This window comes from Glandiceps talaboti, chromosome 7 (genome assembly GCF_964340395.1).
Source record: "Glandiceps talaboti chromosome 7, keGlaTala1.1, whole genome shotgun sequence".
In the NCBI taxonomy this organism is placed as follows: Eukaryota; Metazoa; Hemichordata; class Enteropneusta; family Spengelidae; genus Glandiceps; species Glandiceps talaboti.
This window is the reverse complement of record NC_135555.1, coordinates 18,779,183-18,803,639: the sequence shown is the minus strand read 5'-3', so window position 1 is coordinate 18,803,639 and position 24,457 is coordinate 18,779,183. Positions and strand designations below refer to the sequence as shown.

The 24,457-nt window shown below is 36.8% G+C and overlaps 1 protein-coding gene across 2 annotated transcripts; it reads right to left on the bottom strand.

Annotated features, from left to right (window-relative positions):
• Positions 1-3,744: 3,744 nt before the first annotated feature.
• On the bottom strand, positions 3,745-24,271 carry LOC144437188 (alanine--glyoxylate aminotransferase 2, mitochondrial-like). Of its 2 annotated transcripts, XM_078126073.1 has the most exons (14): positions 24,161-24,271; positions 20,077-20,150; positions 18,990-19,174; positions 18,219-18,342; positions 16,150-16,244; positions 15,311-15,470; positions 14,445-14,573; positions 12,482-12,647; positions 11,751-11,810; positions 11,187-11,275; positions 10,273-10,362; positions 8,954-9,103; positions 8,426-8,524; positions 3,745-7,463 (listed from the first exon to the last, which is right to left on the bottom strand). In XM_078126073.1, exons 1-14 carry the CDS (start codon positions 24,219-24,221, stop codon positions 7,356-7,358), a joined length of 1,590 nt encoding a protein of 529 aa, XP_077982199.1. In that variant the 5' UTR covers positions 24,222-24,271; the 3' UTR covers positions 3,745-7,355. The 2 variants fall into 2 exon arrangements, with proteins under 2 accessions (XP_077982199.1, XP_077982200.1); XM_078126074.1 differs by lacking the exon at positions 10,273-10,362.
• Positions 24,272-24,457: the final 186 nt, after the last annotated feature.

Here is a 24,457-nt window from a genome sequence, read left to right as displayed (position 1 = left end):
CTTGTCAACGCGTTGGGGTTTAGGTTACGTACGTACGTACGGTATACTCTATTGCATGTAAATAAAGTGCGGCCTATGAACAGATTCTGTTCGTGGTTCTCTGCACAACTAGTTTAGTCCCTAGATGATCATTCATAGTACGGAATCATTCCGATTTACACCTCCATCCAGTGGTTTTAGAGACCACGTTGGCATGTAGACTACTGTACAACGTAATCCCCGCTCACATCACAAGGCCACAACAAACTTATTTTCTGATCTTTATTCGTCCCTTGATGACAGTAGTACTGTGTCTTCGACCTTCACTTTTATATAATATACACTTTACAAGGCAGTGTAGAGCTTTTCTTTACTTAGTAAATTTATTGATCAATTTACAAATGATATGAGGATGTTTGTGTGCATGTTCTTATTTCGTTGTAACTTGTAGCTAGAATCTATTTTGTTTGTTGACTCAATACCAGAAAATGATATGCCTCGTCACCGTTCACCATTTTATTCGTCACGGTAAAATTAGTAAGTTTCTGCTGTTGGAAATATGGCCTTCTGTCGTTTTGTCATCAGGTTACGTTGCAGTTCAACTGGTTTTCATTTTACAGCGTCTTTCAGTGACTGTTTTCCTGCAGATTTCCAATAGTAATTGTTATTTCATAGTTACCGTTTTAATAGTTTGGTTTTTTGGTGTGTTTTTAAAAAAAAAAACACGCCAAATTAAATGGCTGGTAAGTTTGATAAATTTGGTCATGGAGGTAGAAGGACGATGATTTGAAAAAAAAAATCCATCAACGTTGGGTGATCTGAAGTTGATCGATGATACATACACTCTTCGAACATTCGCTTTTATACAATTGCGTCAGGTGTATCAATTTCCGGATTAGTACTCATCTCTTCGCGAGAACTTTGACTATGCTTTTACAGTAATGTTTGTGCTTAATTATTGGGGTGTGTCCTTGTATTGTATATCGGGTATGTATAAACTCGTCACACTACGCCAATAGTAACGTTTGGCGGTGCAAATACTGTATGCCATAGCATAACTGACAGGAATGTTTACATGTTTGTTGTTTGTACAGTACTAATAATCTGAGCAAAACAAACCTTTTTAACGCACCAGATTTTCTGAATACAATCAACCGAGCTTTTCATGTGAAACACTACACATGTCACCCAAACGTGATTATCTTAAACCATAGCTAACCGGTCGAAAGCGCTATTATAATATGCAAATTACCAAGCTAGCAACGCGGAACAAACAGAAAGTTTATTAACCTGTGTCCAGTTTGACGTAAACAACTTCTTGTGACCTTGAAATGCGGTAATTCTGTGAATGGGGGTGATGCCATGTGTTATCAATAGTAAAAACCTTCACAATGGTTTTCACGACCATTTACTGGTTGGTTGGAAGGAAATAAGTTAGTATTAAGGGTAGAGGTGGGGTGGGGTCTCATATTTAGGTCAGTAAGAGAGTGGACAAACCCCAAATTTAGACACTCTCAGGATAGCACAAACAATAATTTTCACCTATCGCTCGATTTGCTGTGATAGACAGCTCCAAGTTGGCCCCAAGAGAATTCTAAATGTTTATAATTTGTAGGCCCGGCTGTCGAATCCTGTTCAATATTCTGTTAGTGGAGTGTATTTGAGAAATTAAAAGCCATTGCCAAAATATTCTCTGGACTATCTGTTTCCATTGATATATGTGCCGGTTAAAGCGAATATGAAACAACGGTCGATGTCATGACGACGGGTACGGCTTTCCTCTTACAGAGAGAAAGTGAAAATACCAAAGTTGAGATACAGGTCACGTAACATATTACATGTAATGCAAAAATAATACTGCTATTTGTTATGCATATATATTCCATTGCGCTTTCCACTTATGTGAACTTTCATTTTGTACATAAGTAAATGATAGTATAAATTATCCGAATCAACTTTCAACAATGATGAATATTTCGTAGGCAGAGAAGGAAATAAGTTCCTTTTCAGTTGTGATTTATTCGGAGAGTTTTAATCATCACAGGCATACTATATAAGGCTTAGTCAATGAGCTTTGCGACTCGATCGAGTGGAAATCAAAACCCAACTAGGTGCCATGGGTCATATTGGTATCAAAATTATTGTTGTCAGGATGTGCATTTGCATGTAACTGGTATCACTAGCCCTGAAGATATCTCGGGTTGATCATGTTCACACTACGTCACTATAATTACCTCGATATACCTAGCTCCCTCATATTTCCTCTTCATCTTGATGTAGGCCTATAGGATCCCTTTCTTATATTTCACGAATGTTCAACTTATTAATAATAACAATATTGATATAATAATAAATATAATGTAATAATTATTATATTATCAATCATGTATTTTTTTAATTGATTTCGCAATATCCCGTCACGTGATTGTTGTATTGACTGACGTGGACAAATGCCAAATCATAATATAGCGTGACATCGCTGAAACTGGGTGATGTCATACCTGCTGGTTTTCGAAGCTAATGTATGCATTTGTTTCATGATTGGACGAATGCCAGCCTAATAACTAAATGTTTACTTCAGTGACTTCACTGTGGTTGTAGGCGTTCACAGTTTATTGTAGCATGTGTATAAAGGCTTTAGAAAACAACTGATACCAGTTATTTTATTTGGATGACTTTCAAATGCATGTATGTCACAGTCAGGTCATTTTTAGCACAACAAAACAGAGGTCAATTAAGTAGTAGGCTGAATTGTCTGTGTATGTATGTATGTATGTATGTATGTATGTATGTATGTATGTATGCATGTGTGTATGTATGTATGTATGTATTTATGTATGTATACGTATGTATGTATGTGTGTGTATGTATGTGTGTATATATGTGTGTATGTATGTGTGTGTATGTGTGTATGTATGTATGTATGTACGTACGTATACGTGTGTGTATGTATGTATGTATGTACATACGTATGTGTCTATGTATGTATGTGTAACTGTGTCTGTCTGTATGTATGTATGTATGCATGTGCGTATGTATGTATATGAGTGTGTGTGTGTTTGCACACTCGCATGTGTAATGACAGACCAGAAATTTAAAAAAAAAAATAGATATCATTTCCGCAAGTACCTATCTACTTACCTACCTACTCATCCCTCAGCCATCCAATCTACATGCATTATATCATGACAGTTTCATAGAATTATAGTATCACACAGACCTGAGACCACCCCCATTCCTAAGTGTGGTAGAATAAATGTTTGTTTTTCTAGTACCTGTATAAATGCTTACATTATTACATATGTACCAGTGATTACTTGCACTGGTGTGCGTATACTACTGGGTTTTTTTTCACTGCAATGCAATACAATACCGAAAACATGATTGCATACCTCCATGCAAATGATGACGCAATCGTTCACTACACACGAATTGTGTTTTACGATTTTTATGGAAATTACCATTTCAGATAAAAACATATGTAATAATAAAATAACTCTGTGAAACATGTGTTCCAGTGTGGGTAATCAGGGGTATTTGCACTCATGCCTGCCGTGTTTGATGCTGCACTTTCACTCACTATGCTCATGAAAGTATGGGCCCAGACAGCACAGCACGCACTCATGTAAATACCCTGAGTATGCCACACTTACACTCACGTATCATGGGGTTCTGTCACAGTATCATCCACACCAACTCAATATCAAGGACATCACAATTTGTCTAATCACATCCCCTCTATCACAGAGGGAGAGGGACTGTGGTCTAATAACATTTTATTGCAAAAATCAGTCAGAAACCCCACCTTGAGCATATAAGAGAGTAGGGTATATCACTACAATACATTGAATATTATTACAATGTACTTATACACATATTATCTATTAAGTCTACTAAATGTGTGTGACTTTATATCAAATTATTTATCATGAGCCTCATAATCATAGAATACATTGTTTATCATGTTACAGTTAAGTAGGTTTGTGTCTCTAAGGTCAGATCAAAGATGGGATGCAATTGTGCACGTTATTACTGACAATGTCAATCATAACAAATGTCAAATTTGTCGCCCCTTTATAACAAAGGTTTGATGCGTCTTACATCACTCTGTATCTCTAGAGGTGATGATGTCATCCAATGGACGGTATTCATTTACAGCAATTGCACGACGACCATTTGGCAGCATTATTATCAAAGTAAACTGTTATTCAACTTTGAGGCAATGTTGTGAGTACTGTAGCTAAATCTATGTCAATACAATCAGGGCAAGTTCAGTTCATAGATTGTAAGATACATTGTGTTGTTCAGCCCTACTAAGGCTTCTTAACTGGCTGATAGCGTGCCACGAATGTCTGCATCTTACTAGGCAAGTTCAGTAATATATCAATATGTTGCAGTACTTTATTTGTTCATACTACGACTGGAAGCACTTAAGCATTTAATACAATCTAACTATTGCTACTGTACTTTTCAATTTAATATAGTATATAATGTAATGTTTTGTTTGTGTGTATGTCTCCCTTTTTTTATCTGTCCCCTAAGTATAACCACGACTATGTTCAGGTCCTGTCTATAAAGTAACCTTAAAGTGGCGCAAGCTGAGTTTAGTAGTTGTTTACTCCAGTGAAAATACTTATACAAACCTTGATTAAACTATACCAGTATAATGTTAATGTCACCACATGTCTTCTGTGGCATTAAACTTATTGCCTTCTGTCATTGTTAGAACAGTTGACTGCACAGTAGGGATTTCCTCAACATTTTTAATAAGGCTATAATAAATTATATCATCAGATCGTTTATAAGTTACATCTTAATGCCCAGTTTGAGTTCTGATGAGCAAGTATGCGCCAGGAAGTAGAATACCGCAAGTACTTTTTAATTATGCAGCAACAATTATTCAAAAAAATTCAAAGAGCTACAGGCTGAGTTTAGGCGGTTTTTTGGACGCAATTTTTGTTGCCTATGAAGTGTTACATATTGTATTATACTTATCAAAGCACACTCAATCCTGGTATTTAGATATAATATATGAAAGATTTGATGATATAACTGTTGGTACCTATCAACAAATCTGAGGAAATCCCTGTCATTACATGAACAACGCATGAGTTGGATGGTTGGTAAAAAGTGACACGTCACAGCTACATGAACACTATACTTGATTAGTTTTATGTAAAGTATTTTGTATTACTAACCAAAGTAAAAACTGTCTAAACTCAGCCTGTGCCCCTTTAAACTCAGCTTGTGCCTCCCTTTAATCTAAATTTGGAAAACTCAAGCAGATCATGTGCTTAATTAAATCACTTCTTTAGTTCTTTGGATCAAACTTTGTAGCTTTCACACTTGATGGATTCCATAAGTTCTCATATATTAATCATAATTTATGGTCTGTGATCATCCATGTGAATGGATGTATATATCATATATTATAATCTAAATATTTCTCTTTGCTATAATTTACTGAATATCACCAATTATCTGAAAAGCTACAGTGTAAAACTGTAAAAATGGAAAAATTTGTTCTGTTTGTTTAAAAATCATTATGACAGATACAACTGTTCGTGACAAAGCATTCCAAGTCATGGAATTAGACAAGTTTTGTAAATGAGGTCCAGTGAACACTATATTGTGTATATATAGTGTGACATAAGCTATGCTTTTCTATGTCAATCACATCTTTAGTCAACACTGTATTACGTTCATTACAATGTGATCAACTTTGAGTGAGGTGAACACTACATTGTGCACATTTCACCAAAGACAAATTCTAATCAAGATATGGACAGACCTAAAGTGTTTTGAAATAGACATAGATAGAGTGAATGGTAGAATAAACAGGAATGCTTTCACATAAACAGAAGTATTACTATTAGCAATGTGGTAATTAACATAGGTTGTATTTTCAAAGGGACAGTGCAGTCATAAAATATAATCAAATGTCTTAAAATATTTTTTTTTAAAAACCAATTTTTTTTGTATCTTGTCACCATGATCAGTACACCTAGATCTGTTTCTTCCCATTGATTCGTTACTACTGCACAGATAAAAATTGCAACATGATCACATGATTTCATTTCTCTGTATGCCTACATTTTAGAGGACTTACATACCCTGTATCTTATCTATGCTATGGCAACCATCATAAATTTGAGATACATACACAGTAAACTAAAATTCCACTCTAAAAGACTGGATAATACATGATTAATATTGCAAAGATTACATTTTCCTCATCTCTGGACAAAAAAACTATAAATCCATTATATTTTGGAGGAAAGTTACTTTCATGATCACATAAGGTTTTAAAACAGAATGTGTATATGTACTGTCGCCATCTACAAAGACCACTGACAATTTACACTGCTGTAACCATGGCGATAAGCATACCATGTATTCAAGGTGCTACACACTGACAATCAAGCATTGGTCAATATCACATTACTGGAGGAACTATCGTCCAAACAGTGGTTCATCTAAAGTTATTTGAGGTTGCAGAAATTACAATGTGACTTATCATGTGGTGGTTGGCAGTGTTTTTGCTAAGGTTGGGGAACCCTGATAATAGACAGATGGAATGATTTTGGTGAGCAATCCGATAAAATGACAGGGAAACTCAGATAGATTTTACCTGCTTACTATACCCTAACAGAAACACTGGGTTGGGTTAGCCTAGAAAGATAAACTTACACTTACTTTTAAAAGAAATTCTATTTTGAAGCTTTTAGCCTGAAGAATGCTTGCATAAAAATCAACTGCATTTGAATTTAATATTGCTGTACATGGGATAGTGGAAGAAATCCTGATTTGTTCTCATCAGACTATCTGAGGAACTAAATAACAAACTAATATCGTACAACTACTGACTGTTACTTATCCCAGATACTGTCTATCAACTTTCTCTGTTGTTTATCTAGTAGTGAGTGGTAGTGCACAAAATAAGTGCAATATCACTCTGTTTTTTTTCCCTAGTACATTGATTTTGACCACACCGAGACACTTTGGCAGGTTGCTTTCCATGTAAGAATATCATTCACTGCTTTCAGTAGGGAAAGCTGTCGACATCCTTCAGTTATACTGAAGTAGTTGGGCGTCAGTCAAACAAATGTGGTAAAAACTGACGTTCCCATTACAGCCAACTAATAAATTGTGTGTCGGGGACCTGACGACAAGCAACTACGATACAAGCTAGCAATGAAAAAACTCTACCCTTTTAGCCGAAAGAGGATTAACAGAGAGTATATACTGATCTGTTCTTGAAATACTAAAACTGTTTTTTACAACATAAAATTGGATAAAACTAGAGTGTCTCTATAAGTCTCTGCAGTAACCATGACCTCATACTGTCTGTGTTTACTAGTTGATGCCTTGTCTCTCTACAGACCATACTTCTCTTTGTGGTTCTGTACAGCTCTACGCAGGACTGCAACACCAAAGTCAGCGTCTGCTTTTGTTATACACATTGGGGGCTTGATACGAAGTGCCTACATGAAAACATAACAGGTTTATAATTGGAGAAGTGGTGAAAACGTAGCTTTTGTGAGAAGTCTAATTAATATTTAGAGCCTGAATCAATCTACTCATACTTCTGACATTGTTTATACTCTGTGCCCTAGCAACTAATTTGTCAGGATATTAATATGCTTGCCACATGATATGCATATCTTTGATAGAACGTTCATAGTAATGGAGTCAGTGTGTTACATAACACATATTGACTGATCATACTTGGGCAATACCATACACCAGACTACCTCATATGCCTGTGGATAAACTCAAAAAGTTTCCAATGGAAGCGAGAAATAAACTTTTTGGGGGTGACCCACAGTTGCTTGAGGAAAGATGATGATATTAATGATATTGCCCTCATGACCACTCAACATGTAATCTAAATAATATCCCATCATAGAAAGGGCAATATTGCAATTTATTGCCTACCCAACGGATAGTGTTCATGAATGTAGTGTTGATGTTACCCCAGCCAAAGGTGATTACTAGTCTGAGGGCAGGTAATAAATCAAGATACTGCCCTTGTCTATCATGTGTTATGTATTTTATTACACCGAATGAAAGCCGAGTCAAGCTGGGTTGTCAGAGTTGAGTCGATTATTGCCACTGAATATCTTTTCATTTCATTTGAAGTGTACCAAATTTGTAGTTGACAACATTTTGAAAATATTGGCCAACCTAGTGTATTTACCAGTATTGTTCAAGTCAAACAAAAATGCTCTAAGAATTCTGCATGCTATTTATTCGATAAATGTGATGTTACACTTGTGAATGACAATATATTAAGTGTAAAATGTACATGCAGATATTCCCTATGATGTCATAGGGTGACACTTTTTTTTAGAATGTCACATGACCAAGTTGTAGCCAATGACAGCATCTGTACCATGTGAGGTGTAATAAAATGTTGTGTTAAACTCAATAAATCAGGACTTACCGTTCCATACAATCCGCCTTTCCCAACCAACACACCCATATCCTTCATGTCTTCCCAAACATCTCCTACTTGATCTGCCGGAAGTGGATTCCGTGTCTCCTGATAAATTTATAAATGAGATACAATATAAAGAAAAATTTTCCTTCTTATCCTATAAGTGGTTGCACAAAACCAAACTTTTGTCATTCTTTGGTTTGTTTCATATTCTCTATAAAAAAAATGATAAGGCTTACTGTTTTTGCAAAAAAAGTGAGAAGAGAAGACTTGATATATCCAAACTATAAAAGTTAGAAGTTCCACCAATGAGAAGACTTGATCAATTTAAACTATAGCAGTTCATCCAATGAGAAGATTTAGTCTATCAAAACCATAAATGTTAGAAGTTCAACCAATGAGAATACCTGGTCTATCAAAACCATAAAAGTTGAACTTAACCAATGAGAAGACTTGATCTAAGTTCAACAACGAGAGTATTTAAACTATACAGTAGATAATACCTTATCAGTTAGAAAATCACATTAATCCTACCTTATCAGTCACAAGTTCTACACCAATCATAAGACCCTTTCCTCTGACATCACCAACAATTTGGAATTCATCTCGGACTTTAGCCAGCTCAGTTAGCATATATGTTCCTACATCAACACAGGTCTCCTGGCATTTGTCTTCCTCTAGTACCTGTGTAAGATATTCAAATGACATCATTTCAAGCACACTGATTGGTCAGAAATTACCATGTGACTACAAATCCATTCATTATGAGCCAATGGAAAGCTGAAAAGAATGTTTCTAAATTTTCCCATCCAATGACATGTATGTATTATTCAGTAATTAGCACAAGCTCCTATGCAGAACTCTTGTAAAAAAGTTGCCATCCACTACTTTTGGCTCAACATTTGCTCAATTTGCTCAATTTGCTCATTTGCTAAAAAAGGAGGGGTAGGACACTCTGGTGTTCTTTTTCGTCGTAAGATTGAAACCACATCGCCCTCGTTCACGGACGCTTTCTGTTTCGGGCAAACTTACGAGTATTTGTTTACGCAGTCAAATGATCTTGTTACGTTTTCTCTTTCATTCAAAGGTATATTTTGAAGAGACACAGATATGACGACTAATGTTTAATGATTATTTTTAAGTAATTTTATGAAAATAATATAGACCGGGATCGACTGTGTGTTCGAGCCTACCGCATCTCTACGGCACCAAATATTGATTAAACCAAGATATTATCAATTTTGTTTTTGTTTATATCCCTCGCAAAAGACGCACCGTTTCGGAGCTTCAGTTCATATAATATGCTGTTTCAGCAATCTGTTTTACTGTCCTGCAAACGCCACAATGTACTGCAACATGCGAAATATATATCTCACCACAAGAGGGCAGCAGGTGGTTTTGAGCTTCTAGCGAAAATTCATGGATCACATGTTCGATTTCAAGCGTCCTGATTGGTTTATTCGATGTCGTGTCCTACCCCTCTGTATTACAAGTTTAAGCAAGGAATGCGTTCGGAGCTCGAGCATGGCAAACAGCGCGTCAGCTGTCGCGAGAGAACTAAGCGTCGATTTTGCACCATGATCAATCATGTTCCATTAAAGCATTTACAGACTAAATCTATCCTTATACTTTCTTTTCCTTTATTCTATTTTAGAGTCTTCCCTATTTATATAAACTTTTTCTGCGATTATTAAAAATGTTTCCAGAAAGTGTACAAATACATACGTACAAATCATTTCTGGCCTCATACCCAAAATAACAAATATGTGTGTATAATGAGTTTATTAAAATATACTTTGAATAAAGAAATAAGTATGTAAATGAGACTCATAGCTAACTTGGGCCTTTGTCACCTGTATCACATCATTATCATTTTCGGGTTTCACCAGAATTGTTGCCTCATGCCCCTGAGTGAACTTGAAATCTTCACCACAGACACCAATCTCATAAAAGTACATAAAGTAAAGAACAAAATGTGGGAGAAAGAACTTCCTTGACTTCACTAAGATTGACACTGACCAGAAATGAAAGTACTGGTAGTCTGTAAGGTATGCTGTGACAGGGCGCCCTCACACATCGATCAACACTTTCCACAGAGCAGGCTGGTGAGGGTGGAGTGACACTACGTATTTTATAGGTTAACATGGAGGATGACAAGCTATTTCATTTGGCTGAGAAGTTTATTGACTTTTATCATTTAACACTGGGAAAGGAAAACTTCACTCATTGTCACAACTTGCTTCCAAACAGTACCCCTAGTGGCCAGACTATACAAATCTTTTGTCTTTCAAATAAATGGTACATGTATATGGCCTACTACACAACTGTATGCCCTCAAGTTTCTCTGTGGTATCATAAACCTTTTCCTGTTACGGCTGATTTCATGGTAGTGTTCACTGGCTGTTTGGTTCAACTATGCAGACACCAAAAGAAACTGCAAATTGTATGTTAAGATAGCAAGCTTACAATTTCTTGCTACGTTTTATCTAAAATACAATAAACCATTTACACGTACTGCAACTAGATGCACAAACACATGGGCACCAGTGTTTTGATCTCTGCATTTGATGTCTGCATAGTGGAAGGCTAGTTCATTAGACAAAATGTCGCACAAAACTGTATTCATTCAATATTGCTATCTTAAAGTGTGATATGTACATGTACAGTTTCTTATTGGTTTCAGCATGGTTGTATCAAACAGAGCCAGTGAACACTAACATGAAATGGGCTATAGTTATATTTTTGAGTCATAAAGACTAATACTTACATCAAGAACTGAACTACCAACAGCACTAGACATGGGATTACCTCCAAATGTGTTGAAATGTAAGACTCCAGACATACTTTTAGCAATTTCTACATAAAATGGTGGAAAACAGATAAAAAAATTATTGAATGTGCCCTAGCCATCAATCAGTCATTCATCCATATAGTTCAGTCTTCAGTGGCCATTTTGAATAAATTTTTATATCATTTTGTTCTCTATTGAAACATATTGTATGTTGACCCTTCTATATTTTTTCTTGATTTTATAGGCCGATGTCAGATTAAGATTAATATTTAGGCGGGAAAATCAGTTGTCTGGCACAGCTACAGAAAAGGTTGATCCAAAACAAAAGAATGACCGTATGTACTTCTAATGGCTCTACTGATTACGTAACACAAACCTAAGAAAGTGGGATTGAATTATTGGTGTCGGTTGGAATTTCCTTGATCAAAATACAAGAAAAAGTTACAGATTTTTTTTCTCAGGCTCGTACTACAATGTTAACAACAAATTTTTTTTTTTTTTTAAAGTATTTGCTACTGATTTCTGAAACTGTTACAGTACCTGGTGTTGTAATGACAGCAGCCATTGGGAAGCCATTACCCATTCCTTTAGCCATAGTCACTGTAATGGGAATAAAATGAAATAATGAAAACACTTCAGAGAAGGCAAACAACTTCCTGGTCCAAAAGTGAAAACATGTCGGGCTGCAATATATATTCATTACATGGCAAGTAAAATATGCATATAATAGGGAATGTATATTGATTCTAATAAATGATTTTTATCTACTTAGATCATTAACATACTAACTGTAAACCTAGATATTTTCGCTACTAGAAAATTTTTGTGATTTTAGAGTCTTCAACTAGATCTAAAAGACTACTTTTTACTAATTACCAGACTCGTACATTGAATCTGTGTTCATGTACAAGAAGGCATTTTAGTCACTAATTCATTTTGTGTTTTTGTTTTCCAATGGAATAAGTGAAAATAAGACTTAAATAAAAATTGCCAGGTTTACAGTATGAAAGCATGTGGCAAAATTTTGATGCAGAACATGTACTGCTTTTTCCTGTATGTAGCCTGAGGGCAGTATAGGCGTCATCTGCCCAACAAGTTTCCCCGATTGTTCTGAATAGGAACAATGACAAAATGGTATGTGTATATTGAGGGCATGTGACAAAGTACGAAGCAATATATCATGCTATGAAGTACACAGTAAAATCTGCATTTACCAATATCTGGCAATATAACACCATGTATTTCAAATTGGCAGTAAAATCACTACTTACCAATATCTGGCATAACATCGTGTGTTTGAAATCCCCAGTAATGACTTCCCATTCTACCAAAGCCAGTCTGGACTTCATCAGCAATGCATACACCTCCTTTCTCTCTCACTGCTTCATAAGCCTCTTTGAGAAAACCTTTAGGAAACTGTACAGCGCCACCAACGCCCTAGAATACAACACATGGGAATATAATGAACTACATGTATAAGCAGTGAAGAACAAGGAAAAAATTACTATTGTACTAATTTTCAACATATATATTCCAAAGACATTAATCAGGGCAATACAATGGAGAAAGCAAAATGGGTTAAAACAAAAAGTGTTTTTAAAGGGGAACATCGCTCTCAAGAAATAAAGGGATTTTCATAAACTTTGGGTTTTTAGGAGTCATTTCATGACAACAACAAACACCAAATTGAAACTCTTTTTAGTTTTATTCTGCATCATGTTAACTCAATTCTATACATTTCTTGAAATGAAAGCTTTTTGATCACAGGTTGTCATTCTATCTCATTTTCTTTCCTCTACAATTTTAGTGAAGTCCACTATGATTTTTCACTTACACCTTGTACTGCATTTTCCACTTGTATTGTAGTACTTTTTTTTAGCTTTTTTATCATTTTATTTAGTGCAATCACTCTGAATCCATTTATGTTATTGTTTAGACCTTGAAGAAGACCTTCCGTGTGTTGTCAAAACGTTGGTAATTATAAGTATTTCAACTGTAGGCAACCAGACTTGTGCTTTTATCAAACCTTATCTATTTTACTTCAAGTCCATGTCTCCTAATTGGTGCATCTCTTCTGTAGTTGGACTGAGTGCAATTTTTATTACAAACTCATGAAACTCTTTTTCAACTCTGTTGTTCTTTCAGTGGAGGATACAAAATTACCTCATGGAGCTTAGCAAACATGAATATTCATTAGTTGAATAATGCATATTCATAAGCACTCATAAATCATAATATTTTGTTCATCTGATACATATGCATGTATGTCTGCTAAGACCCATGATGCAACAGTCTACCACTGAAAGACCAATCAAGGGGAAAAATGGTTTGTTTCAATTTGGTGTTTCTTGGCACTTGTGCAAAATTTATGTGATGTAAAAATCGTGAAATGACTATCCAGAAACCAAAGTATGAAAATTGAAAGTAAATTTATTTTCTGGACAGGTATTCCCCTTTAAACATGCACTAGCTGCAACCGGGATATTTTTTTCATCAAATAACCAAAGATATTTTCACTGAAAATTTGGTCAATTAATTATAAAAAAAACATTGTATCTGTTAATTAGTGGACAATATTATCTGTAGGTATTAAATAGTAGTAGCAAGATTCAATCTTGAGTGAAAGTTTGGTTTTGAATCTGTCACCATGACCATGTTTAAAACTGTACTGGTGTATTAAACTGCAGTATCATTTTTCAATTAGACATCCACAATCTATTCACTGAAAATTGTTAAAATACCAATAATGAAACATTGAACATGTTAATCAGGGGTTGATATTATCCATAATATACAGAATTGATCGGTGTTGTTCGGTGTTGTGGGCACAGACTTTTGGGTGCCAACCCCAAAATCAATTTGATTTGATTTATCATGTATACAGGTATAAAAACATAACATGTTGTAAACACAGAAGACACGTTATGAAGTGGCCATGTGCACATAGACTAATAGACATACCCTTAACAAAATGGACCAGTAAAAAGTATACTTAACAAAATACTTATTCCATACTAGAAGTATACTTTTTCAAAGAAGTGTTTACAAGTTGACAAGAAATGAGGGCATACGCTAACACAAAAAGATGCACTTTTAAATATCACAGGTTGTCTTGACAACGTGTCGTGGATGGTGCTGTAAAATACAAGTTTTCAGCATAAATGAAACTGTAACAGCATTCGAGTTCTCAATTTTAAGATCCCATACTTGTTAACTCTCTGTACACTATCTTACCTGAACGGGTTCAGCAAAAAAGCCAGCTACTTTCTTTGGACAGGTATATCTAAGAAGGTCCTTCAACTGTTCCACATACATATCCTTGGCGTGACATTGGCCTGCTGCACAGTCACACTTCCTAATGGTCTATGAATTGAAAAACAACACATTCTTACATTGTGCCATAGACACTAGGGTCACGATTGTACGTAATGATTTCATGATCTATGGTGAAGTGATTCTAACAACAGTTTGTGAATTCTCAGTACCTGAAAAACAATTGTACCACCTAAGGTGCTTTGTGATAGTAACGAACATTTCTTTGAAATAATGAAATAATGATAACGAACATTTCAATTTCTTGGTCGACACATAGACTTCCGCTCCATGCGCTAAACATGCGAATAAGTTGACCTTGTTCTCTTTTGACCATCTACCAAGAGGTCAGATGTTATTGCAGGTTCCGAGAATTACTCGACAACAGTAATGAAATAGCATATAGGCTTGCCAACTTGCAAGTGTTAAATACCCCTATACTGTAATAAATGTATGGACCTTACAGGATTCTCCTACAAGACAGCAATTGAGTGTTTTCTGAAAAACTGTTATATGGCCATTAATGTGAAAGAGGACAGCAATAGCAGCCCTATAGTGTTGCCCTACATGACTGTGATTTCGACCCAATAGGGTTCCCTCTTGGACTATACCATCCCTACAGAGTTGCCCTGCACAATAACAATAAGATCCCTATAGTGCTGCCTTATAATATGGAACATTTTGGTATTGCCCTATAGTAGAAAAGAAAATAAGATTTGATGTATTCCAGACATGATGAACCCCTGCATTGGGAAATATCCAATGAACCATAGAAATCATAGGCTTACCTGTACTGGTGAATCCCTACACTGGGAACCACCCCATGGACCACGGAAAACATCAGCATTCACTGAGTTTTTGATTCCAAATCCACTAGCCATATTGTAGGTCCAATTACCCAGGGCAGTTAAACCAAAGGTGTATGGGCTCATACCATGATATGCATTTCTATGGTAGGAAGAGAAATTAAATGAGTTTTAATAGTGACAAAGTATACACTAATAGCTAGTTTACTAAACATCATTATTTCAAACATTTTAGAAGTGAGCACATGTCGGCCAAGTTCATGATCATTTTCAGTTTGTCTGTCAATTATTACAACATCAATGACAATTTATTACCGAGGTTCAGCTGCAAGTAATTACATATGTTGTATATGCATAGCGTCATAGTCATGTGATTCGCAGGCAATGTACACATTCCACAGCAGCCACCTGAACATTAAAAGGACAGTCTACATGTAACTGTAAAACCCCTGATAAACTCTACTGAGTCACTGTATTATGCCTGTTTGTCTGGCAAAATATAAACAAATCATTGCAGACGTATCACACTGAGCACATAGCCTTTCTGAATTACTTCCTTTTGTGAAACGTTTTAGGTAATTCAGGTCAAGAACTGTATGTTTTAAGAATAGCAATTATCCAAGAGCAGTGCATGTTCAGCATTTTAAGCATTTGTGATTTGAATGAAGCCTTTCATGTGTTGTGTATTTTATCACAATCGCATTATATCGTTTTACACCTACATGATTACACTCCTGACGCACATACGTATGCTAATGAGCACCTAAAGCTCTCTATTCCCAATCAGGTGATAACTCAACACCTCAGGTACATGTACATACCTCAGTGAAATAATATCAAAGGCTCCGGTGTGTAGTCTTGCCATTAACATTGCCAAATCATTTGCTTCAGATCCACTGTTTACAAAATATACCATCTGGAATGGAAGAGAAGAATGGTATACATGTAGTACTGTATACTAGAATAACATAATTGACAGATTCCTTTCAATAGTATGATGCACATTATGGTGACTACATTTCATCATATTTAAAGTTTGATTTGTTCTGGATAACATCTCATAAGCTACCATGCATCGAATTAAAAACTTTCAGACAGCCCTTTACACCCCTGTATGTCAGCCTTGGTACCCTATTAGACAACCCTTTGCACCCCTTTACATAAGCCCTTGGTACCCTTAGACAACCCTTTACACCCCTGTATGTCAGCCCTTGGTACCCTATTAGACAACCCATTACACCCCTTTATGTATAAACCCTTGGTACCCTATTAGACAACCCTTTACACCCCTGTATGTCAGCCCTTGGTACCCTATTAGACTACCCATTACACCCATTTATGTATAAGCCCTTGGTACCCTATTAGACAACCCATTACACCCGTTTATGGATAAGCCCTTGGTACCCTAGTATTAGACAACCCTTTGCACCCCGTTATGTAAGCCCTTGGTACCCTTAGACAACCCCTTACACCCCTTTATGTATAAGCCCTTGGTACCCTATTAGACAACCCTTCGCACCCCTGTATGTCAGCCCTTGGTACCTTATTAGACAACCCTTTGCACCCCTTTATGTAAACCCTTGGTACCCTATTAGACAACCCATTACACCCCTTTATGTATAAACCCTTGGTACCCTATTAGACAAGCCTTTGCACCCCTGTATGTCAGCCCTTGGTACCCTATTAGACAACCCTTTGCACCCCTTTATGTAAACCCTTGGTACCCTATTAGACAACCCTTTGCACCCCTTTATGTATAAGCCCTTGGTACCCTATTAGACAACCCCTTACACCCCTTTACATGAACACTACACCTTCCAGACAACTCCTTGCACCCCTACTCAGCCAGACTTATCCTATCAGACAACCCATTACAACACTACTGAGCAAGACTCGCCCTATTAGAAGATTTACCCTATTCGACAACTGCTTGCCCCCCCCCCACCTCAGCAACACTTATGACAACCCCTTGCCCCCCTCCCCCATTCTCAGCAAGACTTACCCTATTCAACAACCCCTTGCCCCCTCCCCCAATCAGCAAGACTTACCCTATTAAACAACCCCTTACATCCCTTTCTATGGCACTAATGCTTTCAGACAACTCCTCGCACTCTCATGTAAGCCCTTAGTACCCTATTGAGCCTTTTCTTCTGACAGCTCAAGGCACTCACAGTTATTACCCCTGGCACAGATCAATGACAACATAAAAGCACCTTATACTTCCTCATTCCCTGGGGAGCATATAATCCATTGCAGGCTATGTAAGCGCATAGGATTAAAGCATTCACATAGTAACCTCTATCCTACCAGGTCCCAAATTATACAGCTGGGTTGATCTAAAGCACAGTCATAGTTAAAATCTTGCCTGAGGACTTAAGTCATTCAGAAATAAACGACAGTGGCGAAGCTCAATCTTCAATCTACAGATTCAAAGGTCTAAAAAAATTGTGTGGTGCCGACATTCACGTTTGGTATCGGTGGGGTAGGTAGATTTTTAATTTATTTTTTTTAAAACTTTTTTTCATATGTATCTAGTTCAAGAAATTATGTTTTCCATTGCTTTCCATATGGTCTCTGTGTTATTGGTTTCTTCCCATCAGATTCCAGCCAGAACAAATTGGAAGAGCAGTTCTATATTGTCTTTTTAAAGTTGATATCAGTTTCTGCATCCACTGTTTCTTGCGAGACTTCACAAATTTCGTGATTTTTTTTTCTCGAATACATAAAAAGAATTTTTGGGTTGGCAGTGAAAAACTAGGTGGGGTCGGGTAACCGGAACCAAATAATTTTTTTTTTACACCTAACCACTACATGTATAAAGGCTGAATGCACTGAAAGACTATAACATCACTAGTATCAAAGAGTAACTTGTTGAACGGACAACTCTTACCTTCAGATTGCCAGGCAGCTTTGAAACTAATTTCTCAGCATATTCATGAACTGTAGGGTACATATAGATACTGGTTGTATGCCACAGTTTGGTCAACTGATTGTCCAAAGCTGCCTTCACTTTCCTTCACAAGAAAAACATCAACAGAAAGTGATGCATGTAGAGTAATCTAACCAATACTACGACTGAGAGTTATAAATTATTATACAACTTTTTTTTTTCAAATAGCACTCAAGCAGCACTAATCATAATTTAAAACTCAAATATTTCTTTTTCAATAATTCTAACTAAGCAATTCTTGCATTCAGTTCTTGCATTGAAAAACATCCGATGACGTGCACAGGGTACGTCCAGGGTCCAGACAAAGCAATGATTAGATTTCTGATTTAATCTTTTCAAGGTTGACCAGATTGCCTTCTTCTATTACACTGGGATGATGTTTCTGTGCCACTATATAGGGTCAGTGTGTCCTCTAATGATAGCCAAATTGTGTTGTTGTGAGTCAAAATGATAAAAACTGGCATTTCTTGTGAGTCACCACATAGTAAGAGATACAAGAACACCAAAATTTGGTGCATCACTAGAAATTGTGTGTGTCAGTGGTGAGTCAAATTGGTTTAGACAGCAGACTGCTTTGGGTATATGATAAAACCTTTATGGGTTATAGGTTTTGCAGACCTGGGCAGTACAGCTTATGAGCCCTCCTCTGCCATACAACCTAGGTCTGCAAAAGCTATATCTGGGTCGTGAAGATTAGCAAATTAAACTTACGGATGACAGTGTCCTACACTGACAGTAACAATACCAGCAAAAAGGTCCAAGTATCGTTTTCCTGTACTGTCAAACAACCATTGCATGTGACCCTGTGTCATGTACACTGGATTTCTGTAGTACGTCACAAGACTTGAATGAAGGTTGTCTTTTCTGATTTTCCTAGCTTCATCATAACCCATACCCTGAAAACAAAAGTTTTGATAGTGTTTAGGATTACAGGAATATTGCATTGGTATCTGTTTGTGTGTGTGTGTGTGTGTGTGTGTGTGTGTGTGTGTGTGTGTGTGTGAGTGTGTGTGTGTGTGTGTGTGTGTGTTTGTGTGTGTGTGTGCGTGTCTGTGCATGTGCGCGTGCATTAATATATGTGTGTGTGTCTGTATGTCTGTTTAGGATAATAGGAATATTGCATGGGTATCTGTGTCTGAGCTGTCTGTTTGGAATAGGTATATTGCATGGGTATATGTTTGTGTCTGTCTTTCTGTCTGTCTGTCTGTCTTTGTGTGTGCATGCTGTGTGCATGCCTGTGTGTGTGTGTGTGTGTACAAAAATGTATGTGTGTGCATGCCCACCCAAACGACATGCGTGCATGTTTGCAAGTGCATATACATGTATGTGAAGAATGCGTACAGGTAAATACAGCATTCATAACATTGTTAATAAAGATAATCAGAGCTCAATTAATTTTGTTGAATAATGGTGATGAAATCTAAAATCTACTTTGTTTGTTTGTTGTTTGCACAAAAACAAAAGTTCAGAAATTCTGATGATACTCTTACTCTAAAAGAAATAGTCATTGCAATCAGCCAAGAACTACTATTTTATATTAGGTTATGAATACCAGCTGAGAGAACACAATTGTTGTTACAAATAAATCAAACTTTATACTGCACACCAAAATACTTTGATTAATCCTAGCTTTCAATCTGAGTCCTCAGGTTTACTCAAGGGATGTGAAGTCAAGTCTGTTACATGTTTTTACTGAGCCTTTAGTGCAAGGGGATTGCATAAGTTATAGTGGGCCTCCCCCCCCCCCCTTTAACAAACACTATATCAGCATTTTATTTAGACAGCTGAAAGTCCTTACTGTGAACGGATCTGGTTTGAAGTCACATGGTGGCATTTCTGGAATATCATTGGCTGTCTTCTGCGATGGCAGTGCTGTACAGGACAACAAAGAATACAGATAATTAATACAGATTAAATAAAAAGGGATTATTCATTGACTAGAGATCAATTATGATATCTTTTTTATACTAAAATGTAATGTACAACGAGTGGCCTGGTTGTACAATGTAGGCATGTCAGAAAGCAGATTTGCAGTGAGAAAGAAGTGGGGGATGGGAGAATGATGGAAGGAAAGGGAGAGTGGGCAGCGACTTGTGGTGTGTGTGTAGGGGGAAATGGGGTAATTTTGGGGTGGGAAGAAGTGTGCAGGGAAATGGGGTAATGATAGGCAGGAAGGGAGGGCGGGTATATGCAGGGTGAATTTGGTAATGTCGGGGAAGGGGGGTAAGGAGGGGGAGGGAGAGGGAGAGAGAGCTGCTCATAAGTATTAGGGAATATGGTGATGGCAAAGAAAATAGAGTGAACAGCTACTCCTGGGTGTGTGTGGGGGGGGGGAGATAATGGTAGAGAAAGAGGGCGCTCTAACAGTTACTTGTGGTGAGGCTTACTGTTATTGGAATCAATGTTATTCCATATGATATATCACTGTGATTAATTAATCAGCCTTACACACCTTTAAGAAACCTCAATGTGCATTTGTATTTTATTACTAATGACAGCAATGATAGATACATACCACATGTGATGATCGAGATAAAAATAACAAGTAATATGCATGTATGCAAATATATGTGTATATGTACATGTATGTAAATGCAGTATGCTGATAATTCCTTGGGGATCCCTACATTATAACTTCAGCACAAAGTATGAAATAGGTTTGGTTTTAGTGTTCCTTGACTTCTTGTCTCCAGTCCAGTTGAATATCACATAAGTAGTAAAAGAATGCATACTAGTGTCTACATGTATAAGGCCTTAAAAAAATTGTGGTTCTGATTACGCTCAGCTCAATTTTAGAATAGGTGGGGTATATATAATTTTTGTTTTTCATGTGTGAGTGTCTAGGTCAGGTAGTTATATTTTCCATTGTTGTTTACATGGTCTCTGTGGTATTGGTTTGTTCCAATCAGATGTACAGCCATTACAGATTGGAAGAACAGTTTCATATTGTCTTTTTGATGTCAGTTTCTGCATCCACTATTTCTCCCACGACTTCACAATTTTCACTATTTTATTTCATTTATTCTTTCACAAATATGTAAAAAAAACTAGGTGGAGTCAGGTAACTGGAACAAAATGATTTTTGTAGGCCTAATGTCACCTCAAATGTGTGAAGTGCATTGGACTATGTATGGTTGGTTCTGGATTATTCTAATCCAGCAGTATAAAGAAAGGTCTAGGACTCCAAGTGATTTTAACAGCTGGTCTGTTCTCAATTACTAACTCTATAAATAGTACATGGAAATGGGTTATGTGGACTTACAAACTGACCTATGAACTATTATACTATGGCTAGACGACTTGGCCAATCAGAGGCCTTGATTTTGGTTGGTTATATGGAGCCATAACCCACTCTTTCTTAGGGGTGTGACCTATATTATGCTCAACACTCAATTTGCATGCAACAAATTACACAAAATGTTGAAAAAGACTCATTTGAGCCAATCACGCCATAGTATAAGTAAGATAGACAACTCGTTCAGTAGGGTTATGTGCCCAAAACTTGGGGGCTACAGCCCCTCGTTTATTGGCACATAACCCTCCCAAACTCCTTGACTATCTATTACTTAGTATACTGACAGTGACATACATTTATCCCATATCAATAACACTCAGAGAGATGTCAAAAGTGTTTCAATACACCCTATAGTATTAGTAGTCTACATCTAGTTCCTGATGAAAGTGTTCCAATTTTACTCTACTGTTATCTTACACTATGGTATCTTCACACATTTACATAATGTGTGATGTGAAGAAACATAGCGTACATTCATGTTAAATGCGACATGGTGGTCAGGAGTTAGACTAACTGGTATAGTACATCTATCTACATCTGTCATACTTGCACTATTTGTTTGGATTCTGCATCTTGCTGTGAATTATGTCTGTTTACCATTGACCATAGTCCACTGACAGCAAACATATACCCACAACTAAATCCTTAAGAAAAAGCCACATTTATGCAAAATTTCTCTGAAGTAAACACTTTTATATAAATTGCTATTTGATTATCTGGACATTTTGTTGTTGTTGTTGTTGTTGTTGTTGTTGTTGTTTTCTATGGCTAAATGGTATTGGCTTAGCACCGCAACAGCTTGGTCCCTTATCAGGTAACACTGTGCTACAATCTTAAAAGCTGACACAAGGTCACCATGAAACAATTATGTAGTGGACATGTTTAATTAAACAAAATAAGGTCACAATTGTACATGTTGACAAAGTCTGTTAAAGTGTGAAGTCGAAATTTCAGGTAATATTTTCAAAGCTGTGTTTGGAACAAAAGTCAATAGTAAATTTAATACTTGTCAGCTTCAAAGTTTGTACTACTGTTGTGTTCTTAGGCTAGCTCCTATACAGTATCACTACTATTTACACCTCCACTCACAGTTAGAAACCACGTTAGCATCCAGACTACTAATATATTGTTCTGCACACAGACTTATGACAGTTGACCCCATGGGGATACCAACATATAATACTAATAGTAAGGGTATATAGACATACACCAAAGTTTTTTGACCCCCCTCCTTGTAGAATATTGATGTTTCATTATGTAAATATTGGACCATATCTTTGATTTGAATGCACACATTGTGACTTTTGACCCCATATATTTGGACAATATATCATCACAGTTGCCATTTATGATATTTTTTTCTGAGACTTTTGGCTCCCTTTGTCTAGCTGAATACACTGTTGACATTTGATCCCTAATCTTTGGCTGAAAAGTACAGGCTTTTGACTACTAGTTTTTGAATTTTTGCAGTGTCTAGGTTGTATTTTGAATACACCAATTACCTGTGACCACCACATCCCCACCCCATCATGACCCAACATCCACCACATCTTCACCATACACAATGTATCCAACCCTCGGATCCAACCACCTTCAATTTAGTAAATGAGTTTCACTGTGGACACCCTTGGAGGAATTATACAGTATAATTCCTCCAAGGGACACCTAACACCATATGAATGGTGATAACGATCAACACAATTTTACTATACACAGCCCATTTTGTGGAACTGGGTTATGGAACTGAGGATATAATCAAACAATCTATATGTTACATGTATGTGGAAGACATCCCCTGTCCTGTGTACTCGTGGACGCGGACCCTGGATTGAGTTTGTCAACAAATCTAACAGATAATAGAATGCACTGTACTGTAGTCTGTAGTGCAATATTTATGTCAGTACATTGTCATTGTCTACATGTGTAGCACCTATGCCACTACTAAATTCTAAAATTGATAGCCTGACTATGATGCTAAATTGCTAAAACAAATTATATTTGCTAAATTAATTATGTAAAATCAACTCCCCTCTAACTGATTCTATCCTTCAATTTTGAGTTTACGACAGCACGTCAGTGATTCTATTCTCCATATTTGAGTTTCAGAGATGACAATCCGCAAGATGCGGGGGGGGGGCTTCTTATCAACGTTTACTGTACCCCTAAAGTCTCGAGTTTTTAGACAAGGATGAAGTTATAAAAACAGGACGTTTACCAAAGTCAAAGTGGAAGTCACTTCACTTCCAACGTTAAATTCTTTCAGATTCACCCTGTGAATTTAATACGTGGCGATCTCTGGCTATCTTTCTCCCAGTTGGACAAAGTCGTGATATTATGGAAATATATCCATTCAGAAAGGTTGCATGCCTCATTTATGAGGCAGTTAGATCATACAGCATCCTCTTATTGTTGCAATGCGAGTATATCAATCATTCCGTCCATGACAATTGACATGCTCAAACTTCGGCTTGTGTTCAAACCCAAACCCACACACTCCCATGTCACCGAGTCCGAGACAGTCGACTGTTCAAGCGCACAAACTACTTCGTCGCACACATCTCACCGACAATTTTTAAATATTACTTACTACTATAAGCTAGTACTCTACTGCATCGCAATTTGCAGGAATTCCTTGCTATTGCCAACATACTTCAAAGTTTTAATGGCCGACTAGTCTGACGCGTGCTGCTGATGAAGTGTACAGCGACGATAAACATTCACATCACCTGACACGTTTGACCTTTGCCTTTGCTTTGTAATATGCAGAGTATGTCAATATTCGAGTTTGTTAGTCTCGATCGCCAATGATGCATTCGCAACAGTGCATTTAAATTTGCTTTTTGAAACGACAAAACGATTGCCAAAAAGCTTAGCTTGTTTATGT

Excerpts from the sequence above, each read along its gene's own strand:
- LOC144437188 (XM_078126073.1), bottom strand. The coding sequence starts at position 24,221 with ATGTTGGCAATAGCAAGGAATTCCTGCAAATTGCGATGCAGTAGAGTA. Across the intron at positions 19,175-20,076 it reads TCAAACCAGATCCGTTCACA|GGTATGGGTTATGATGAAGC; the intron begins GTAAGGACTTTC and ends TTTTGTTTTCAG. Across the intron at positions 10,363-11,186 it reads TTGGTAGTTCAGTTCTTGAT|ATTGGTGTCTGTGGTGAAGA; the intron begins GTAAGTATTAGT and ends TACTTTTATGAG.